The 18031-nt window shown below is 36.3% G+C and overlaps 1 protein-coding gene across 1 annotated transcript in view; it reads right to left on the reverse strand.

Annotated features, from left to right (window-relative positions):
• The window catches only part of TMEM131 (transmembrane protein 131), a 334956-nt gene that overhangs the window by 54218 nt on the left and 262707 nt on the right, over positions 1 to 18031 (reverse strand). Inside the window, exons 13-23 of the mRNA XM_007959450.2 lie at positions 14539 to 14647; positions 13652 to 13805; positions 13385 to 13555; positions 12208 to 12318; positions 11984 to 12118; positions 9010 to 9114; positions 7244 to 7330; positions 3063 to 3215; positions 2888 to 2963; positions 2587 to 2704; positions 83 to 221 (exon numbers count right to left, since the gene is read on the reverse strand). Of these exons, the coding sequence (XP_007957641.1) occupies positions 83 to 221; positions 2587 to 2704; positions 2888 to 2963; positions 3063 to 3215; positions 7244 to 7330; positions 9010 to 9114; positions 11984 to 12118; positions 12208 to 12318; positions 13385 to 13555; positions 13652 to 13805; positions 14539 to 14647 (1358 nt within the window). The remainder of the gene's footprint in view (positions 1 to 82; positions 222 to 2586; positions 2705 to 2887; positions 2964 to 3062; positions 3216 to 7243; positions 7331 to 9009; positions 9115 to 11983; positions 12119 to 12207; positions 12319 to 13384; positions 13556 to 13651; positions 13806 to 14538; positions 14648 to 18031) is intronic.

Consider the following 18031-nt stretch of genomic DNA (forward strand, 5'->3'; position numbering starts at 1 on the left):
GTTTCTATAATTAAAAGCAAGACTATATACTTTATAACTCTGCTATGTATTTCCAAAAACCATTGTCAGTGTGAATACTTACTGAAGAACAGTTTGTATTAGTAAGTGGAAACTTCAAGTGCCGGGGTGAGCTAAGTATGGAAGGCCAGGAGAGCTCAGCAGTAATTTTTGATATTATATTTTTTTGAAGGTCTGTATTTACTTCAAATATAGCGCTCAATCTAGAAAGACAATTTGTAAGTCACTATCAAATGAAGTATTTGGGTTTTCTGAATACAAGAAGCTCTTATACTTGTGTACTTGAGATATTTTATTATGTCCCAGAAAAAATAGTTTTATTGTTCTAATACTTTACTATGCTTTTAATGTTATATGACAATGTCTCTATTTGGCACAAAGAACTGCCAAAATATTTCACCTGTATTGTATTTCTTACAGAATATGTAAAAGATGACAAATGTTAGTACTAGTACTAATAGCATTAACTGCAATCCTGTGTAAGTTTTTTAAAACTTTTTAATGTATAAATTCAATAAAGACCAAAGCTGAAAGCTAGACTATATTAGGTAACATTTTTTTTTTCTTCTTTTAAAGACAGGCATAGAGAGAAATGCTATAAATCCTGTATTCACAAACATACGAGGTTATGGGGATTTCTAAAGGAAAGATCTAGACACCAATAGCAGAGTACTAAAAATATTTTCAGTAGAACTTATGAGAAGGCAGTAGATTATTAGGCATATGGTCTTTGTGTCCCCCACAAATAAACAAAACAAAATCCGAATATGCAATGAAAACTTCTGCTAAATACGTAATTCATATGAGGGTTTTATATAGACATGTGAAGTTTCCACCAATATTCAGGACCCTATCTGAGTATTTCCCTGCTTAGGAGTGTTTATAAGCCAGATGTTCAGAACTCAGAGCATGTTCCCTAAGGAAATAGGAGGATAAATATGGTTAAGGAATCTGGGCCCAACCACTGAAGTGCATTTTAACTCATTACACTACTTAATTATGATACTGTTAATATTGGTAAGAACATAGGTTTTGTAAGACTAGGAGCAGAAGTTCTCTATAACATGCATGTTTACGTAGCAGGAGCAGGGAGAAGGCCACATTCACTGTGCAACTGAGACATGGTGGCACAGGGCAGACAGGAAGTCCAGGTCTTTAGCAGAGGGGTACTGGGACCACAGAAAGGAAGACAAGCCTTTTGGTGGGTGGGAGGTGAGGGGGTTCCCTGCCAGCTGAGACTAAGGCAGCACTGTACATTATTTATTAATAATTGGATGTTAAAATTTGGATCTCCTGTACTTTATAATGTCCATTGTGGAAATACAAGGGACCAAAGACAGTTTTAATCAGTATTCTCTTACTAAGTCCGTTACAGGAAGTATCTTGACACTTATCTTCACTATTTCAAAATAAAACTTTAACTCTTTTGCTTTATGGAAACTTTCACAGCAGATAAAACAGTTCACATAAAGGGAAGCCCTCAGATGCAACCATTAATGGTTTCAAAATTTTATAGTCCTACAAACTGGAGTATCTCACTGATAATGACAAGCATATCCCAAATTAGCCAGCTGAAAAGAAGAGCTTTCACCAGCTGCCACAGTCTCATTATCTAGTCAAATTTTCCTCTAAGGTATGTGAAAAGACCAGCTTTCTCTACAACCAAACAAGCACCTTTGCTTTTGAGTCCAAGTGCAATACGATCTGTCACTACAACATTTTCTACCTGACAAAGACAAATGGTGGTGCCCATCTCCACTGTGCCCCATGTGCCCTTTAACAGCTCAGCACTTGGAAAGGGAGACAGATCTCAGAGCAGGTAGTTCTTTTCACAATGAGCAAATATGCACTCTTACTGTGTCTCTTACTTATGTGTTTTTTGCCTTTAGCAAAGGTAATTGGTAGGTAAAAATGTGCTTCCTTATACAAATGGTTATGTCTAAGGAGAATGCTGTAGTCATCTTACATAAATACAACTTCAAATAGTTTGATTTTAAGGAAATGTCTAGAGGAGAAATGAGAAAAATGGTACATATATATAGTCATCCCTTAGTACCCATGGCGGATGGTTCTAGGATCCCTGCAGACACCACAATCTGCAGATGCTCAAGTTCTTTATATAAAATGGCACAGTATTTGCATATAATCTATGCCCATCATCCTGTATTCTTTAAATCATCTCCAGATTACTTATAATACCTGATACAACGTAAATGCTATGTGAATAGCATTTTATGCTCCCTCTTAGCCTTTGAGGGATTGCTTTGACCACTTAACTGCTTTTTAGGAGCCACCCACCTCCCCCAAATTGTTGATCCTTAGTTGGTTGAATCCCTGGATGTAGGACTTGTGGATACGGAGGGCTGACTGTATTTCTAAGTAACAGATGATTAAAACGGCAACTTATGATGACTCATTAATAACTTATTGAAGCTTATGCATATTTTCTTAGCTATAAAGAAGTAGAATAACCTAATACAAGAAATAACTTTTAAAAAGTAACATTAACTGAGAAGTTTCAAATTTGTAAAGCAAAAATTTGTAAAGCTAAAAAGCAAAACTACTCACTTATGACCTGAATTTTCCTTTATCCCCATCCATCCTTTGAATAAGCTTTGATGCAAATCCCAGTCAGCTTCCCACATATCTTCCTGCATGGCTACACCAGGCTGCACTTTGGGTTCAGCTAAAATATGGAAAATAATGGTATGAAATACTGTGCCCTACATCTGTATCCATTTGTCAATTTTCTTTCCAATGATTTCTATAGTGATAAGAGACAGGGATGGATTTTAAAAGTGGCAGTCTTTTTTAAGAAAATTATTTGAGGGAGTGAAGGATATGAGAGAGAAGCAGCAAGGTCACTTACATTTGGATAGAAAAGGCAAGCCAACATAGCAATGATCCCCACACTGCAGTCCAGGATCAAAATAAATGTTTGCAATCTATAAAGAGGTACAGGAGAACTATGAATCCCAAACACACAAAGGTCATGGTAACAAAATACTAACAAACGAGAATCCCCAAGTGTAACATTTTCAAACCTTTGATTTTTTTCCTGGCTCCAAGTCTTCCTTATTGCCTCGTAATCGTTTGTAGTAAAATCGTACATCTTCTGACAAAGAACGGATTTGCTGTATCTTTACCTTCTGTGAGAAGGAATTCATAATATTTAAACTTTGATGAACTATTTTCCCCTAAAGGAAAAAAAAAAAAAACTTGTTTGTATATGATTGGATTTTCTTAAACCACATGCTTTAGAGCTGACAGGTATATTTCTAGAAAACCAGAATCCAAGAAACACTTAGAATTTTCATCACTTTATAATTGCTAAATTTGTAGTTGGCATGTCAACTTCCTGCCCCCCACCTCCACTCTCAAATACATATTTTTTGTCATTGTGGCATATTACAGAAAAATTAGCAGGAAAAAAAAACTTCGCAATCTTGTGAAAATAAAGTAAAAATGTTCACAGTTTCACATTAAAATACTGAGAAAGTCAACAAGGTACAGAGAAAACTTTATTTTTTAATGTTTTTTAAAAGTAATATTTTATTGACTTTTTGGTGAAAGTTTACACAGCAAGTTAGATTCCCATTTGACAATTTCTAACCAACTGCTCGGTGTCCCAGCTACACTTAGCACAAGGCATCAACATTCTCTCTGTGCTCATTTGTCCCTTTTCCAGTGCTCTAGTTTCTCTGCACCCTTATCTTCTCATCTCTGCTTGTGAGTAACTGTTGACCTTTTGGTCTCACACTAATGCCTTTTAAGTAGGGCATCAACCTTATAGCTAATATCTTTTATTCTGTGTGCCACTCTGTTATTTCACTAAAAAGGGATCTTGGTAACAGGATTAAAGGGTACAGAGATAACTTCAAATAAAGGAAATGGTCACTTTTACTTTGTTAAGCAAGGTTTATTTATTACTAAGGCAAGGCTATATATCTGATTCCTAGTTATTTAAAGAAGTCTCTAAAATGATCACACCTACTGGTCTAATACTTGGTGTTAAAAAGACATAGAAGTGAAGGAAATGCATAGGAAAAAGAGAGCTGAATGACTGCAGTTAAGCCAACACTTAACCATTTACAGCCTATGAGAGTAAAACACATTAGAAAGACATTAAGGGGCAGGTAAGCTGCTGGGATTGAAAGAACAGACAGGAACTAGAAGATCTGTGCTGAGTCCTGGTTTGTCCTTTAATCAGCTGTGCCATCCCATGCCACCTGGTCTTTATGTACCTGTAGTCACTTCTTTCATGCCCCTGTCTCTCAGGGGTGTGGAGGGATCAAAAGAGGTAACAGATCTAAAAGTTCATTTTATAATTTCTATTCAAACATTAAGTTTTAAACTACAAGTTACCTGACTAGGCCTATCTGATAAGATAGATTTCACAGAATTTGGTAATAAAAAAGTTAATTTGTAATTCAAAGCAAGTCTCTGGTTTGGTAAGGCATGTAAAAGTATCTGAAAGCTTAATCTGAAGTAGTTCAAAACCCAGCGTGGTCAAGTCATTTCTGACTCATGGTGATCCCATGTGTTGGAGAGGAGAACCGCTCTATGGGGTTTTCTTGGCTATAATTTTTACAGAAGCACATCAGGGGCTTTCTCATTTACTCCATCTGTGGGATCTTTCACTGTGTCGTCTACTGCCTTCTGAACTCAACTCCCCTTTCAGGATTTATGCAGTGATTAAGGAGATCACTGATAGAGAAGGTAATAGATGGACCAAGGTCCATCCAGATAAATAATGAAGTCAAGAATTCTGTATAGTCAATACAAAGTAGAATGACAAGAAGGTGAATATTTAATCATGACCCAAACTCAAATGTGCCAAACCTGTTAATGCAAAATTTTTATTTTTAGGGAGTTAAATTTTGAATTGGAGTTATATTCTATACAGCATTAGGATTATATAATGGGTTCTTTCCCCTAACCCATCATGTATTCTATCACAGGATAAAAACATTTCTATATGTGCCCTACATGTCCAAAATTAACTACAAAAGGCAGCACATAATCCTGGTTTTCTCACTTCTTTTCTCCTTGCTTCTTAGGTTCCAACCCAAGTCATCATTTGACTCCTCTATCAACTTGCCTTCTCATATCTGCTTCAATTAGTATGACCTCCTCAGGATGTTCAAGTACCATTCAAATGATACATCTGAAATGTCTCTCGCTTACGCTCACTTGCCTTCACTTTGTTCCTTCATCTATCCTTCATCTACTCTGCTACTAGGGATACACAGATTCTTTATCGGGGAGACCACCATATGAAAAAATAATTATGGCACAATGAGAAGACTGCTACAAGAGAGGTTTTCAAAGCATTCTAAGATCACACAGGAAAGAACTAGTATTGTTTAAAGGACTCAAGAAATCTTCAGATAGGAGATGACAATTTAACTGAATCTTTTTTTTTTTTTAAATTTAAACTTTTATTGTGGTGAAAACATACACAGGACATTCACCAACATAACAACTTCCACATTTACAGCTCAGTGACATTGAAGATATTTTTCATGTTGTGCCACCATTGTTGTTGTTATGTGCTGTCGAGTCGAACCCGACTCATAGCGACCCTTCTTTGCGTTTCAGAGGCGGTATCACTATGGAAGTAGATTGCCCCATCTTCAGAGGAGTGGCTGGTGGGTTTGAACCGCCAGCCTTCTGGTTAGCAGTTAAGTGCCTTAGACAATATGCTATCAGAGCTCCCATGCCACCATTACTGCTATCGTTTTCTAAAATACTCCACCAGCATTAGCATAAACTTGATGCCCCTCTAACAACAATTTAACTGAGTCTTAAAAGATGTGTTCTTTGAAGTGAGGGAGAGGAGGGAGGTCAAAGTAGAAGAAACAGCAAAAGCTTGGGTGTATAAAAGGTTTTATTGCCTTTGCCACAACTGTAAGTTCAAACCTCTGCTAGTCACTTCTCTGGCCAGTTTCTGGGTTGTCATCCCTGCTTCCAGGCACTCTATTACTACTTCCATATGCTTCTTATATTTACTTCTGCCAGTGTCAGTCTTCAAAGCTGAGTTCTGAGGATATCAAGCCTCTGACTGAAAAATCTGGATCTCCACAGCTTTAAATGCGTTAATTTTATTCATGCTTTTATCCCAACACACCATTCCATCTTCTCTCTTAAAACTTTCCTCCATTATTGCCAAACTGGACAAGTCATTATTGTCTGAATCTACTTCAGACTTCATTGCTTTTGTGTCTTTATTCATGCTGTTCCCTAGGCCCTGAATACAACTCCTTGCCACACCTTCCTTATCTAACCCTGCCAGAAGAAATTCCAAGCTGCTTCACAGGGCAAATTCATCAACTAGATGTGTATTTCCCTTGCAGTACTTTAGTTTTACTTCTTTTTGGGTAAATTCTATATTCTGCTTTATATCTATGAAACATGGGTCCATTTCCCATTCTAGCTAGAAAAATTTTTGAGGGACAGGAGTGTTTCTTATTCCTCTTTTATAGCTTCTTAAGAACCTTATACAATATCTTGCCTTATAATAAGTGATTAATAAAGAATAACCAACTTTATTATTGAATTCTAGGATTGCAAAGGGAATAGTTCTACAATCGATGCCAACGGAAGCAGCAGTCAGGACATTAGACGACGTGTAGCATTGGGAAAGTCAACTGCGAAGGAACTGTTTCAAGTGTTGAGGAGCAAGGATATCTCCTTGAGGACTAAGTTGCGCCTGACACAAGCCATGATATTTCCAATCGCCTGGTACGCATGTGAGAGCTGGACAATGAATAAGGAAGACCGAAGAAGAGTCGATGCTTTTGAGTTGTGGTGCTGGCGGAGAATGCTGAAAGTACCATGGACTGCTAAAAGAACTAACAGATCTGTCCTGGAGGAAGTGCAGCCAGAATGCTCCCTGGAAGCAAGAATGGCCAGACTTCGTCTCACCTACTTTGGTCATGTTGTCAGAAGGGACCATTCCCTGGAGAAGGATGTCATGCTTGGTAGGGTGGAGGGCTGACGAAAGAGGGGTAGGCCTTCAACGAGATGGATTGACATGGTGGCTATGATGATGGGCTCAAGTATAGCAGGGATTGTGGGGCTGGTGCGAGATCGGGCAGTGTTTCGTTCTGCTGTGCATGGGGTCGCTATGAGTCAGAAATGACTCGATGGCACTTAACAACAACAACAACAAAGGGAATGGAAATAAGTTAGTAAGAAAAAGTCTGTAGATCAATGATCTTACTGGAAAGGCAGGTGGAAGAACCACATGTTTTGGGAAGCAGGTAAGTGAACCCACTGCAATCACAGCCTTCACAGGAATGGTTAAGATCTGTGGAGTAAAGAACCACAAAGGAGCAAGTGGTTATGTCTGAGTTTGAGCGTGAAAATTACTGTATTATTTTTTTGGAATAAAAAAAATACTCATCTCAGGACTTAAATTGGCAATAATCAACTCATAATTAATACTGAAATCACCTACAGATATTGTTTAGTCTAACTGTCCAATTATTTCATAAAATGCATTATAATACAACAAATTTCTCAGTGATTCACTGAAAACATGGTAAATAAGACTAAATGCTAAAGAAGACACATTTTACATAATACATGTACTTTGTAGGTTATTAATTTGAATTAATTAATTTTTTTAAATTAATTTTTAATTTGAGTTAATTAATTTGAATTAATTAAAGCTTGAACCTCTGGAAGTTCTCTGTCAATATGTAATTTGAATAGGAAAGTCAAATTATATTCCTAAAACAATGTGTGAAAAATTAAACATTTTCTAGAGTATACAGATCTCTATTTTTTATATATAACCACCAAAAATTCAAACTCACTGCTGGTGAGTTGATTCTGACTCATACCAACATTACAGGACAGAGCAGGATTGCTCCATAGGGTTTCCAAGGCTATAAATCTTTATGGGAGCAGACTGCCTCATCTTTCTCCATAGCTATGGAGTGTCTGGTAGGTTTAAACTGGGAACCTTCTGGTTAGAAACCAACTGCTTTACCACTGTACCACCAGGGCTCCTCTTTTTGTATATAGAAATAAATTAATATCAACCCTAATTAAAAAAAAAAAGACTTGAACATTCTAGATTAGGAATCTCAACTCAAGTTCAATTAGTAATTCACAAAGATGTTTCTCAAGGATATTTTCTCTTAGATCTTATTTTCATCCATTCTAACAAAGACTTATACTAATTCTGAAATGTACTTATTTTTACCAGAAGTGATAAATATGAATTCCTCACTTTTGGAGGCAATTAATTTGATATATCTTCAATAAATTATTCATTATTAAGTGGTTAATTCTATTTACTCTGTAGTTTTCTTTCATGTGGGAGCTGTGTTTGCTGAAAACAGGTAGGAGAACACAGGGAGAAACTTGTTTTATTTAACTGTGTTCAACTTCGCCAATATCTAAATATAAAGTTATTTAGGTTTAACAAAAATATAGCCATTCAAAATCTGGAATGCAATATGTCAAACTCCACAAAGAGTCTAAAAATTAGACTGATGACCTTCTTTTTGTCCCTTGACTTAGAATGAAGCATATAAACACAAACATGAGATCTTGAATTAAGATAAGATTTCTTGATTTTATACTCCTTTTCAGAAGTGTTACACAGTGGGTATTTGTAAAAAATCAGAGATAACTAGGTCAGAGGAATTTCCATCACATTCTGTGCAATGGTATCATCACCTGTACCAAGGATTCTAACAGAGCAATTCTAAATGTGCCAAAGGCATTTTTCCAAAGTTGCTCTCTTAGTTTAGGAGGCTTGGGTTTTTATCAGAAAACTGTATGCTAATTAACATCAGTCTTCTGAAAACTATTCTGTAACCTTTTCTCAAAATCTATGGAACTACAGAAAACTAACTACATGAAACTGGTAAACCAACATTATGAGCAGTTTTATTTCTCTGTTTCTATAAAAACGAAAAAGGACTGAATTATTCAGAAAAACTCGAGTGACATGAACTCCAAGGAACTCCTTACCTCATAATCTGTTGTGATCTGTATGGCTCCATCATGAACCCCTTCTAATTTTTTCGCAGTAAGTTTGACTCTGAACACTGCAAAATAGCCTGAGGCTAATATTACCTGTATGTAGTAAAAATAACATCATTCATTAACTTTGCTCATTGAAGTTTCATATTAAATGGAAATCAAACTATAATGATAAAAAGACTTTCAAATCCCAACACAGCACCAGTATGACACTGAATTACTGTACTAGTGTACAAATATCTCAAGATGATGCCCATCCCTGGATGCTTATCTACTACACTTACTACATGGGCCATTCAGAAAGCTGGCCCCAGGAGGCATAGTCAGACTTCCAGTTGCCAAGCTGGGGCAAGGTATGGTTCTCTTGCTAGTAGAGTTCCTCACTCATCACCCACATTATCCATGTGGGCAAACAGGACAAAGGCTGGAGCAGAGGGGAGGATACAGCCTTGCCCCAACCCTTCAATCACATGAAGTCACAGGTATACACAAAGTTTGTTCTGCTTCAAGTTTTGAAAGTTACTCTGTACTGTTAATAGTCTGTGTCTTCAGAGTAACTGAGCCTGGGTCATATCAAAATACCAAAATTCATGGAAAGAAGGAAGAGTTAAGCAGTAAAAACTTGAAAGAAGAATAAGGACCTTATCTATTTTCTCAAGCTGTTTCTTGCACTTGTTTTCTTCAATCATCTCTAACAAACATGAATTTCATTTTGTGAAACTGTACCTTAATCATGAAAAAAGCAAAAAACAAAACCACTGCCAGAGAGTTGATTCTGATTCACAGCAGCCTTAGAGGACAGAGAATGTCCCCCTAGGGTTTCCAAGGCTGTAAGTCTTTACAGAAGCAGACTGTCTCACCTTCCTCCTGTGGACAGGCTAGAAGGCTCAAACCACCAACCTTTGGGTTAGCATCTGAATGACTTCACCTTTGAGCCATCAGAGCTCATTTTCATCATGACCCTAACCATCCAAATCAGAACATGGGTCGGAGGAATACATAGAGTTGTTGACACTGTTTCATAAGGCATCAGGATATTAATTCTGGCTTTTTGTACAACAGCTGGGAAACAGTTGAAACCGTAGTCATTACAAACTTTTTTATTTTTCAAAATCATTTGGGGGAATTGCTGTTTTGAAGCTGGCATTCACTACAACTCCTATTTTAAGTAAGGGTTTATAACATAATGGTTTCATCTTTCTGTCCCTTAAGTTTACATTTTATAACTTTTATATAAAAGCTGATTCTAAACTCTAAGCTGTCGAATAGGCTTTATATGTTGTTAAGTGTAAAGTAGAGCTCTCAAATATAAATGACATGTGCTAACACATTCTAATTCACTGCTAGGAAATGATCTAGACTCTAAAATAATTATTTTTATAATGTCTTATTAGGAAACAGTATCATTCAACCATCTGGGATTAGATATACATAAAATTTAATTATAACTTTATTGTTGAAAATGAACCTGTTAATGGCTGATTTTATTATTTTTCTTTTTCAGCATTCTGTTTGTATTAAAAATAAAATCTCACCTATGGTGACAAACATTACTTCTTATGGGCTTATCCTTTTTGGTTTTAAAAGTAGGCTTGATTTCTGAATCAAACTTAAAAAACAACCTAAATTATAAACCTTTAAAAATTCACCTATAATTGCACCATTATGGTAAGCATTTCATGTGCATATACAAATTAACATTCATCCACAAATATCTGATTATGTAACTTGAGGGCTACATAGTTAAATTATATATACATTTTTTAGTACCATTTTCTTAAATCTTTTTCTAAGTTCTACAGAGGAATATTTACAGTTTTTATTTGTTTCAATATTTCATCATAAAATCATGTAATGATTTACTTTATGCATTTCGGCTATTTCCAGTTTCTTGGAAATGATTAATAATGTCATTATAAACATCTGTATTTTCACAGCTTTTACCTCTTTTATAATTACTTCCATAAGAAAAACTCCCAGGAGTGATACCTCCTAGAACACTATTTCAGGGATCCTTCCATACAAACTTTTTAAAATTTATGACACCTCATGAAAGTGTACTTGTCAATAATCTCTCTGTATAAGGACATCTGCTTTTCCTTTTGTAAAACTGTCTCCAGAAGTTCTATCCTTATCTACCAATGAGATCTGCAATACTTCTCTTCACAGGAGGTGATCCTACGACTTCTTTTCTCGGTAGGCATAAACTCCAGGTTCCCTTTCAGCTGTGGTGAGGGCTTAGATTGACATATTAATTTTCTCTTGCTTAGTGCTCTCTTAGAAACTCTGGTGGCATAGTGCCTAAGGCATGTGACATGCTAACCAGAAGGCTGGTGGTTCAAACCCACCAGCCACTCCTCAGAAGAAAGACTGGGCATCTACTTCTGTAGTAATACCACCTTGGAAACCCAAGGAGGGGTCGCTATGAGTCCGATCTGAGTCAATGGCAGTGAGTTTTTTTTTTTTTTTTTCAGTGCTCTTATGACCAATTGCACATATTTATAAGACAGAGTACATATATATAAAACATGGGCACAGTCACAGAGGGATCAAACAATGTTTGCCTCATTGAGACTCTTAAATCAGTACAGGAAATCAGCCAGTAAAATATTACTGTATAATTGAAAACACTCCGTACCAATGTTCAGGGCTATGTATTTTTTGCCCAGTAAACTCAATGAACATGAGGTAGCTTAGTACCTATGGGGACTTGTGTACTTACACTTGTGGTACAATTTTGCTTGTTATGGATTTTTTTATAATAAAGTAGAATTCAATCACTTTGGATTTCAGTACCCTCATTATAAAAGGAGGTGGCTGACAGAGATTATCTACAAGATCACTTCAAGATCAAATAACTGATACTATTATGAATCACATAAATGTATTAGTTGAGGTACTCAACTTTTACTTGAGGTTTACAAATACAGATTCATTTAAGGAAACAATAATGTTCACTTACTGACGACTGGTCTGATAATGAGGATTTTTCTAACTCTGGAAGGCTTGAAATGATTGTAGTTCTATTGCCTCTTTCTGTAGCTACAAGTTCTATTGATAAACCATCTCCTATGATATGCCAACTTTTTATCGCCAACTTAAAAAAAAAGATATAAAAGTGATTATCACAACACTAGCATACAATTCTTTAATGTCATTTAAAATAAAAACAAATTTTGTTTTTACCTCAATTGGATTGCTGTTTATAATTGCAAATAAAATATTACTTGCTTCTGTAGCACTTAATATGCCAAAATCTATGAAACGTTCCTCTATTTTGGGGGGCAATACAAAGTACTGGAAAGATTAAAAGAGTAAGGTTAAATATAAAATCTCAAAAGTAAATATGTAACACAAAGTTATCAAGAGAAAGTAAACATGTTAAGATACATGAGGGCATCTATACACACACACACACACACACACACACATATATAAAATACAGTTAAGAACTTTGTATGATGAAAATATTTTGATCAATCAGAAATGAAAATATTTATGGCCTCTGCTGAATTTTATCTTCTTGCATAGAAGCAGCAAGAAGCTAAAGTACAAGGAGAGGTTAAATGGAGCCCTAGAGGATTAGGCATATATTGGTCTCAGTAAACATTATGAATTCATGAAAACAGCTGCAAATAAATGATCATATAAACAGGATAAAAGAAGGAGGAGCAGGATGATAACGAAGGTCCTTCAGCTCTAAAATCCTTACTGATGTTGACTTTTGGAGGACTATACTTCTCTTTATCCTACCTCTCCTTTTAGCCTTTATCTCTTTTCTATTTGTTTTATAGCTTACCTAAGTTTCTTTCAGTGAATACTCTAAAAACAGCTTTTTTAAAAAATTTCTTTTTGGCTTATTTTCTGTAGCAGAAAGACCCTGAAGTTTTCTCCCACACTGCACTCTGATTACTCTTCTACTGTGTTGTTACCACTCTTACTCTCTTCTTCACTGTTGGTTCTTTCCTTCATCCGGACACTCCCTGGTTTTACCCAACTCTTCACTACATACAACTTTCACTCTCCTTATACTCTTTTCTTTTCCTGTCAATTACTTATTTTCTTCCTTTTTTTTTTTAGCTTCTACAGTATTAGAGCAGTCTAAAAGTGAGAAAAAGCAGAATATGGAAAAGACCTAAGTGGAGATTAGTTAGAGGATTCAACTGTATTATGAGGAGAGGTGGCCACTGGGCAGGATAAAAATTGGTTATCTTGAATGTAGTGACTAAGAATGGATTAGGACAATTTGCAGAGCACAGAAAATGGTGAAATGTAGGACTATGGAACACAACTGTCTAATCATACCTGAAAACACAAAAGATGGATAGGGAATTTAAACTTCAAAGACTGAGAACATACTTACATCTAAAAAGCCTGTGTAAACCCGCACAGGTAAATGAAATTTAGATGCATTGGTAATAAGTAAAATATTGTTATCTATGTGCATGGATGATGTAGATGGCATAAAAAACAGGGTAAAAATGTATCCTGATTCATTTGGAAGAATTAAGACCGGTTTGCTGAAGTTGTGAACCTAGGAAATGATGGGAGAGAAAAATAAAAACAATGTGTCAGTACCACCTAGTTTGTTGACCAATAAAACTAAAAGTATGAATGTTCCCAGACATACTTTAAACATTGTTTTGGCTTCTTCTGGTAGCAAAACATCATGAATGAGGATCGCAAAACTGAAAGTGTTAGTAAGATAAATTGGTCTTTCCACTGGATCAGCAGGACTGTCTCGGATGTGAAATAATGTTGCCGCATGATCAAATCCCAAATAACTATTTGAAAAACAAAAACAAAAACAAAATAAATCATTTTTATTTCTATGTGTTAGTTTAAAACCCAGGGTCTTTTGTTGCGCATAATAATTTATACTCGGTGTTAAGGATTATTTTAGATAATTAGGACAAAATATTTTAATGATTGACCATAAAATTTAGCTTGCAAATACTGAAACGTAATATAAAGAACTGTTTTCTACTGAATTACATGTAAACAAATGAGATAAAAGTGTAATCACAGAAAAAGCTCTAAGTTACTCTTTTAAAAATCATGTTTACTATCCAATCTGCAACACCTGCCAAGTTGGATATTAAACTCTTATTAGTTAAACTATAATTAGAAAATGAACTACATGTTATTGTCTGTTTTTTAAAAGTCCTAATCCTAGAACTATGCTTATTAGTCTATAAAGGAATATAAATTATTTTGTTTTAAGAGACAAAATAACAAGAAGCCACAACTACTTACATATCACAAAAGGAACGACAGAAAAGAAACGGTTCAGGTGCTTTATATATTATTTCAAAATTTATATTTTATTGTATTATTGAATTAAGACTTCATTTACGCCAAAATCACATAACATTTACTTTTTTCTTCTAAGAAGCAACAATAATTCCATAGAGTTTATGTGAACTTAACTACTATTTTTGCAATTTTCTATTACCAGGAAAACAGAATTTACTGATTAACAAAAAGTTATAAAGCTTACTTTAAAGAGAAACTCACCCATCTAAAACTTCTGCCTGATACGGTATTTCAAGTTTGGAATAACTCTTTTCCTTTGCTTTAACAGTTATTTTCCCAGAAAACTGAGATGTTTTTTTTGCCTTTGATGCTGAAAAGAAGCATAAAACAATGCTGTGTCACCTTTTGCTACCAAAGGGTCAGTGCAAGAGAGGGAGCTACTCTGTATGAACTGACAAAATCTTTAAAAAATTGAGCTTTAACAGAGAAGGGTTTGCTGGGGAAAGGTAACTCCCTTAGTAGGTTACCAGGATATGGAGGGAAGGGGAGGGATTAATTTCAGGCTAATTGGGGCCTACATGCTGACATGGGTAGGGGAGGGATATACGGGAAGGATTTATGACCACCATGATAACATTAGGAAATGGGAGGACACCAAATTGTGCACGTAAGAGATAGATGACAGATGCTAATACCAACCAATGTGTCCACAATACTGCATTGCCATTAACACCAAACACTAGGCTGTACAGATAAATACATAAACACTTGAGATAATCAGACGGGGGTCAGTGAATAGAAGTATACCCTAGATCAAGGAGATTCAGCTGAGGTTAATCTTGCACAGACACCAGTGATACAAAATACCTGCAGTTCTTACAGAAACAATAAAAGATAGACACAGAGTAATCCTTCACAGACAACCAGACACTATACAGAGAGATCCAATAGATCTACTGTCTCAGGACCATAGTACTGGGGGACACCAGACTCAATTGGCACAACAAAATACATAAAAGCCTTGCTCCACATCCTACACTGGTGAGTAGCGACTGGGGTCTTAAAAGCTTTCAAGAGGCCATTTAAGATGCAGCTAACGGTCTCCTAGCATCAAAGTGAAGAACAACACACACACACACAAAAGAAAGAAACGGCATTTAGAAGCAATCAGCCCTGGGACATGATGGCCCTAGAAACCAGAAGAACTAGATGGTGCCTGGCTACCAATGCCAACCACTCAGGAAAGGATCAAATCTGGAGATCCTGGACAGAGTGGGAGGGAAAACGGGGAACAAAATCCAAAAATTCAATAATGACCAGAATTACTGGTCAGGTGAAATTTGGCGAGACTCCCAATACTATGGCCCTGGAATACATTCTGTGCCTGGAATAAAACTCACCCCCAGGGGCAGGTTTTCAGCCCAATAGTTAACAAGATGTACACGCAGACCATTCAACCCAGGATGATGCACCCACACACTCAATGGTAATACATCCCTTAGAGCAACAGACCACGGGACACCAGAAGACCAACATTCAAATTGAGGAAATGCAGGACAAACAGGAGTGCATAAATATGAGGGGCACAGGGGGAGGGTTACAGGGTAGGGAGGGGAGGAGACTGGGTTAGGGTTGGACATGGTGAATGGGGAATGAAACTAAATGTACACATTACGTTGAATGTAAAACAAGCTCTCAAAATTAAAAAAAAAAATTGAGCTTTAAATTGACAAATAGAACATTTTTACAGCATTTTATATCAAATCAGATGTCCTGTTTAAATGTGTGTTAAATCACATTTGTTATATATATATATATATATATATATATATATATATATACATTTTCCTGTAATGAGATAAACAAATAAATTAGCAAATGAACATGGTTGAGAAGGGAAAAAAAAAAAACAAAAAACCCAAACACTGTATCTGAACTACTTCTCTACAGCCACATCTCTTGGCTTTACTTGTAGCAAGTCTCTCAGCCTCAACATTAATGACATTGGTCTGGATAATTCTTTGTTGTAGGGCTGTCTTGTGCACTGCAGGATGTTTAACAGCATCCCTGGTTTCTACTCACTAGATGCCTGAGCATTCCTTCACCTGTGACAACCACAAACATTTTCCCTGGAAGTAAAATTGTTCACTCTTAAGAAGCACTGGTTTACAGCTATACTGAGAAAGAAATAACATTCCTTGATGACCAGAGACTTGCTAATGAGTATCACTGAACTAGCATGGTGCAAGAAGAATCAAGAGTTAAGAGCTCTGAGCTATTTCTGCCAACCCTAACTCATAGTGTAAGAGGAAGCAAGTCTCTTCCTCACAGGCGAAGTAAAACCTATAGATTTTGTAGCAGTTCTGAATAATTCCATCTGGAATTACAGAAATTGATTCAGTTGGACCTGGGCACCTAGTAGATGTTTCCTTTCAAAATGAATAAAGCGCTTATCCCTTTTAAAGTACTAACATAGCACTTTTACTTATGAGAAGAATATATATATATAAGTTCTGCAAATGTGTTATCTAACTTTAGCACAAAAAAAAAGAAATGTTATAACATTTAGGATGTGGCTATGTATACACAGTGACTTTAGATTTTAAAAACTCCTACCAAGATCCTTACTTTCTGTACTTGCTAGTTAGCCATTTCTGGATACTTTTAATCTTTTACCATTGTTCTCAAACAAGGCCATATTATTTAGGCATCTCATGGTGTTTCATAAAGTTCCCTTTTAGCAAACGAAGCAGTGAAAAATCAGTTAAAAAAATAAATAAAGAACAGTGACTTTTGATGAGAAAGATGTTTGCTTTGTAAGTGAAGGCTATAGATTATGTATGAGGTATATTCTGAAAACATGAAAAGTTAAATATAACATATTTCCTGATAGATTTTCACAGCAATCTCAGAGAAGGATTTTGCGTTGACATCCAGGGTAGTGAGGGTGCTGGAAGGTGGAGGGATATTTCCATGACAATAAAAACCACTTAAAAGAATACAGCATTTGCTTTAAGGGATGTTTTCCCTTTGTCTTTGTAATTTAACGCTAAGTAATTTATTTAAGGAACATTTATTTTAAAGTCTATGATCTCAGAAGAACCAACAGGAATGACACTGCATTTATTTCAAGATGGAAACATTCGCTAAGCTGTCTACACAGGAGCTGGAGAAGAGGCACTCTTTACTTTCACCGAGTGTGGTACAACCATACAGCACAACTCCCCACTGCATATTCCCCCTTCTTTAGATTAAACAGAAGGGTGGGTCCTAAGTGCTCTCCTGATATCTTTTGATAACTGGCTGTTGTCTTTCTTTGCAAGAGAAGAGAATTTACCTTCCCAGGTGCATAGTGGAGCTGACAAAGGGCAAGGTTGTAGTCACTGCTTGGTCACAGCCAGCTACCCAGAGGAATTGAGTAGTTGAATCTGCGGGCTGGGGACCATAGTCACAGGGGACATCAAGCTCAATTGGCATAACATACTATACAAAACATTGCTCCACCTCCTATTGTGGCGAGTAGCGACTGAGATCTTAAAAGCTTGCAAGCTGCCATCTAGATGCAATGATGGATCTCTCCTCGTCCAGAGCAAAGAAGAATGAAGAAAACCAAAAATGCATGGAAACAATTAGTCCTAGCGACTGGTACACCATCCGATCTGCAGCCTACATGACTATGAGGCCAAAAGAACTAGATGGTGCTTGGCTACTACTGTCATCCACTTGGAAGGGGATCTATGTAGGAGATCCTGCA

The sequence above is a fragment of the Orycteropus afer genome, unplaced genomic scaffold (assembly GCF_000298275.1).
Source record: "Orycteropus afer afer isolate SDZICR_OR568_19922 unplaced genomic scaffold, OryAfe1.0 scaffold00017, whole genome shotgun sequence".
Classification (NCBI taxonomy): Eukaryota; Metazoa; Chordata; class Mammalia; order Tubulidentata; family Orycteropodidae; genus Orycteropus; species Orycteropus afer.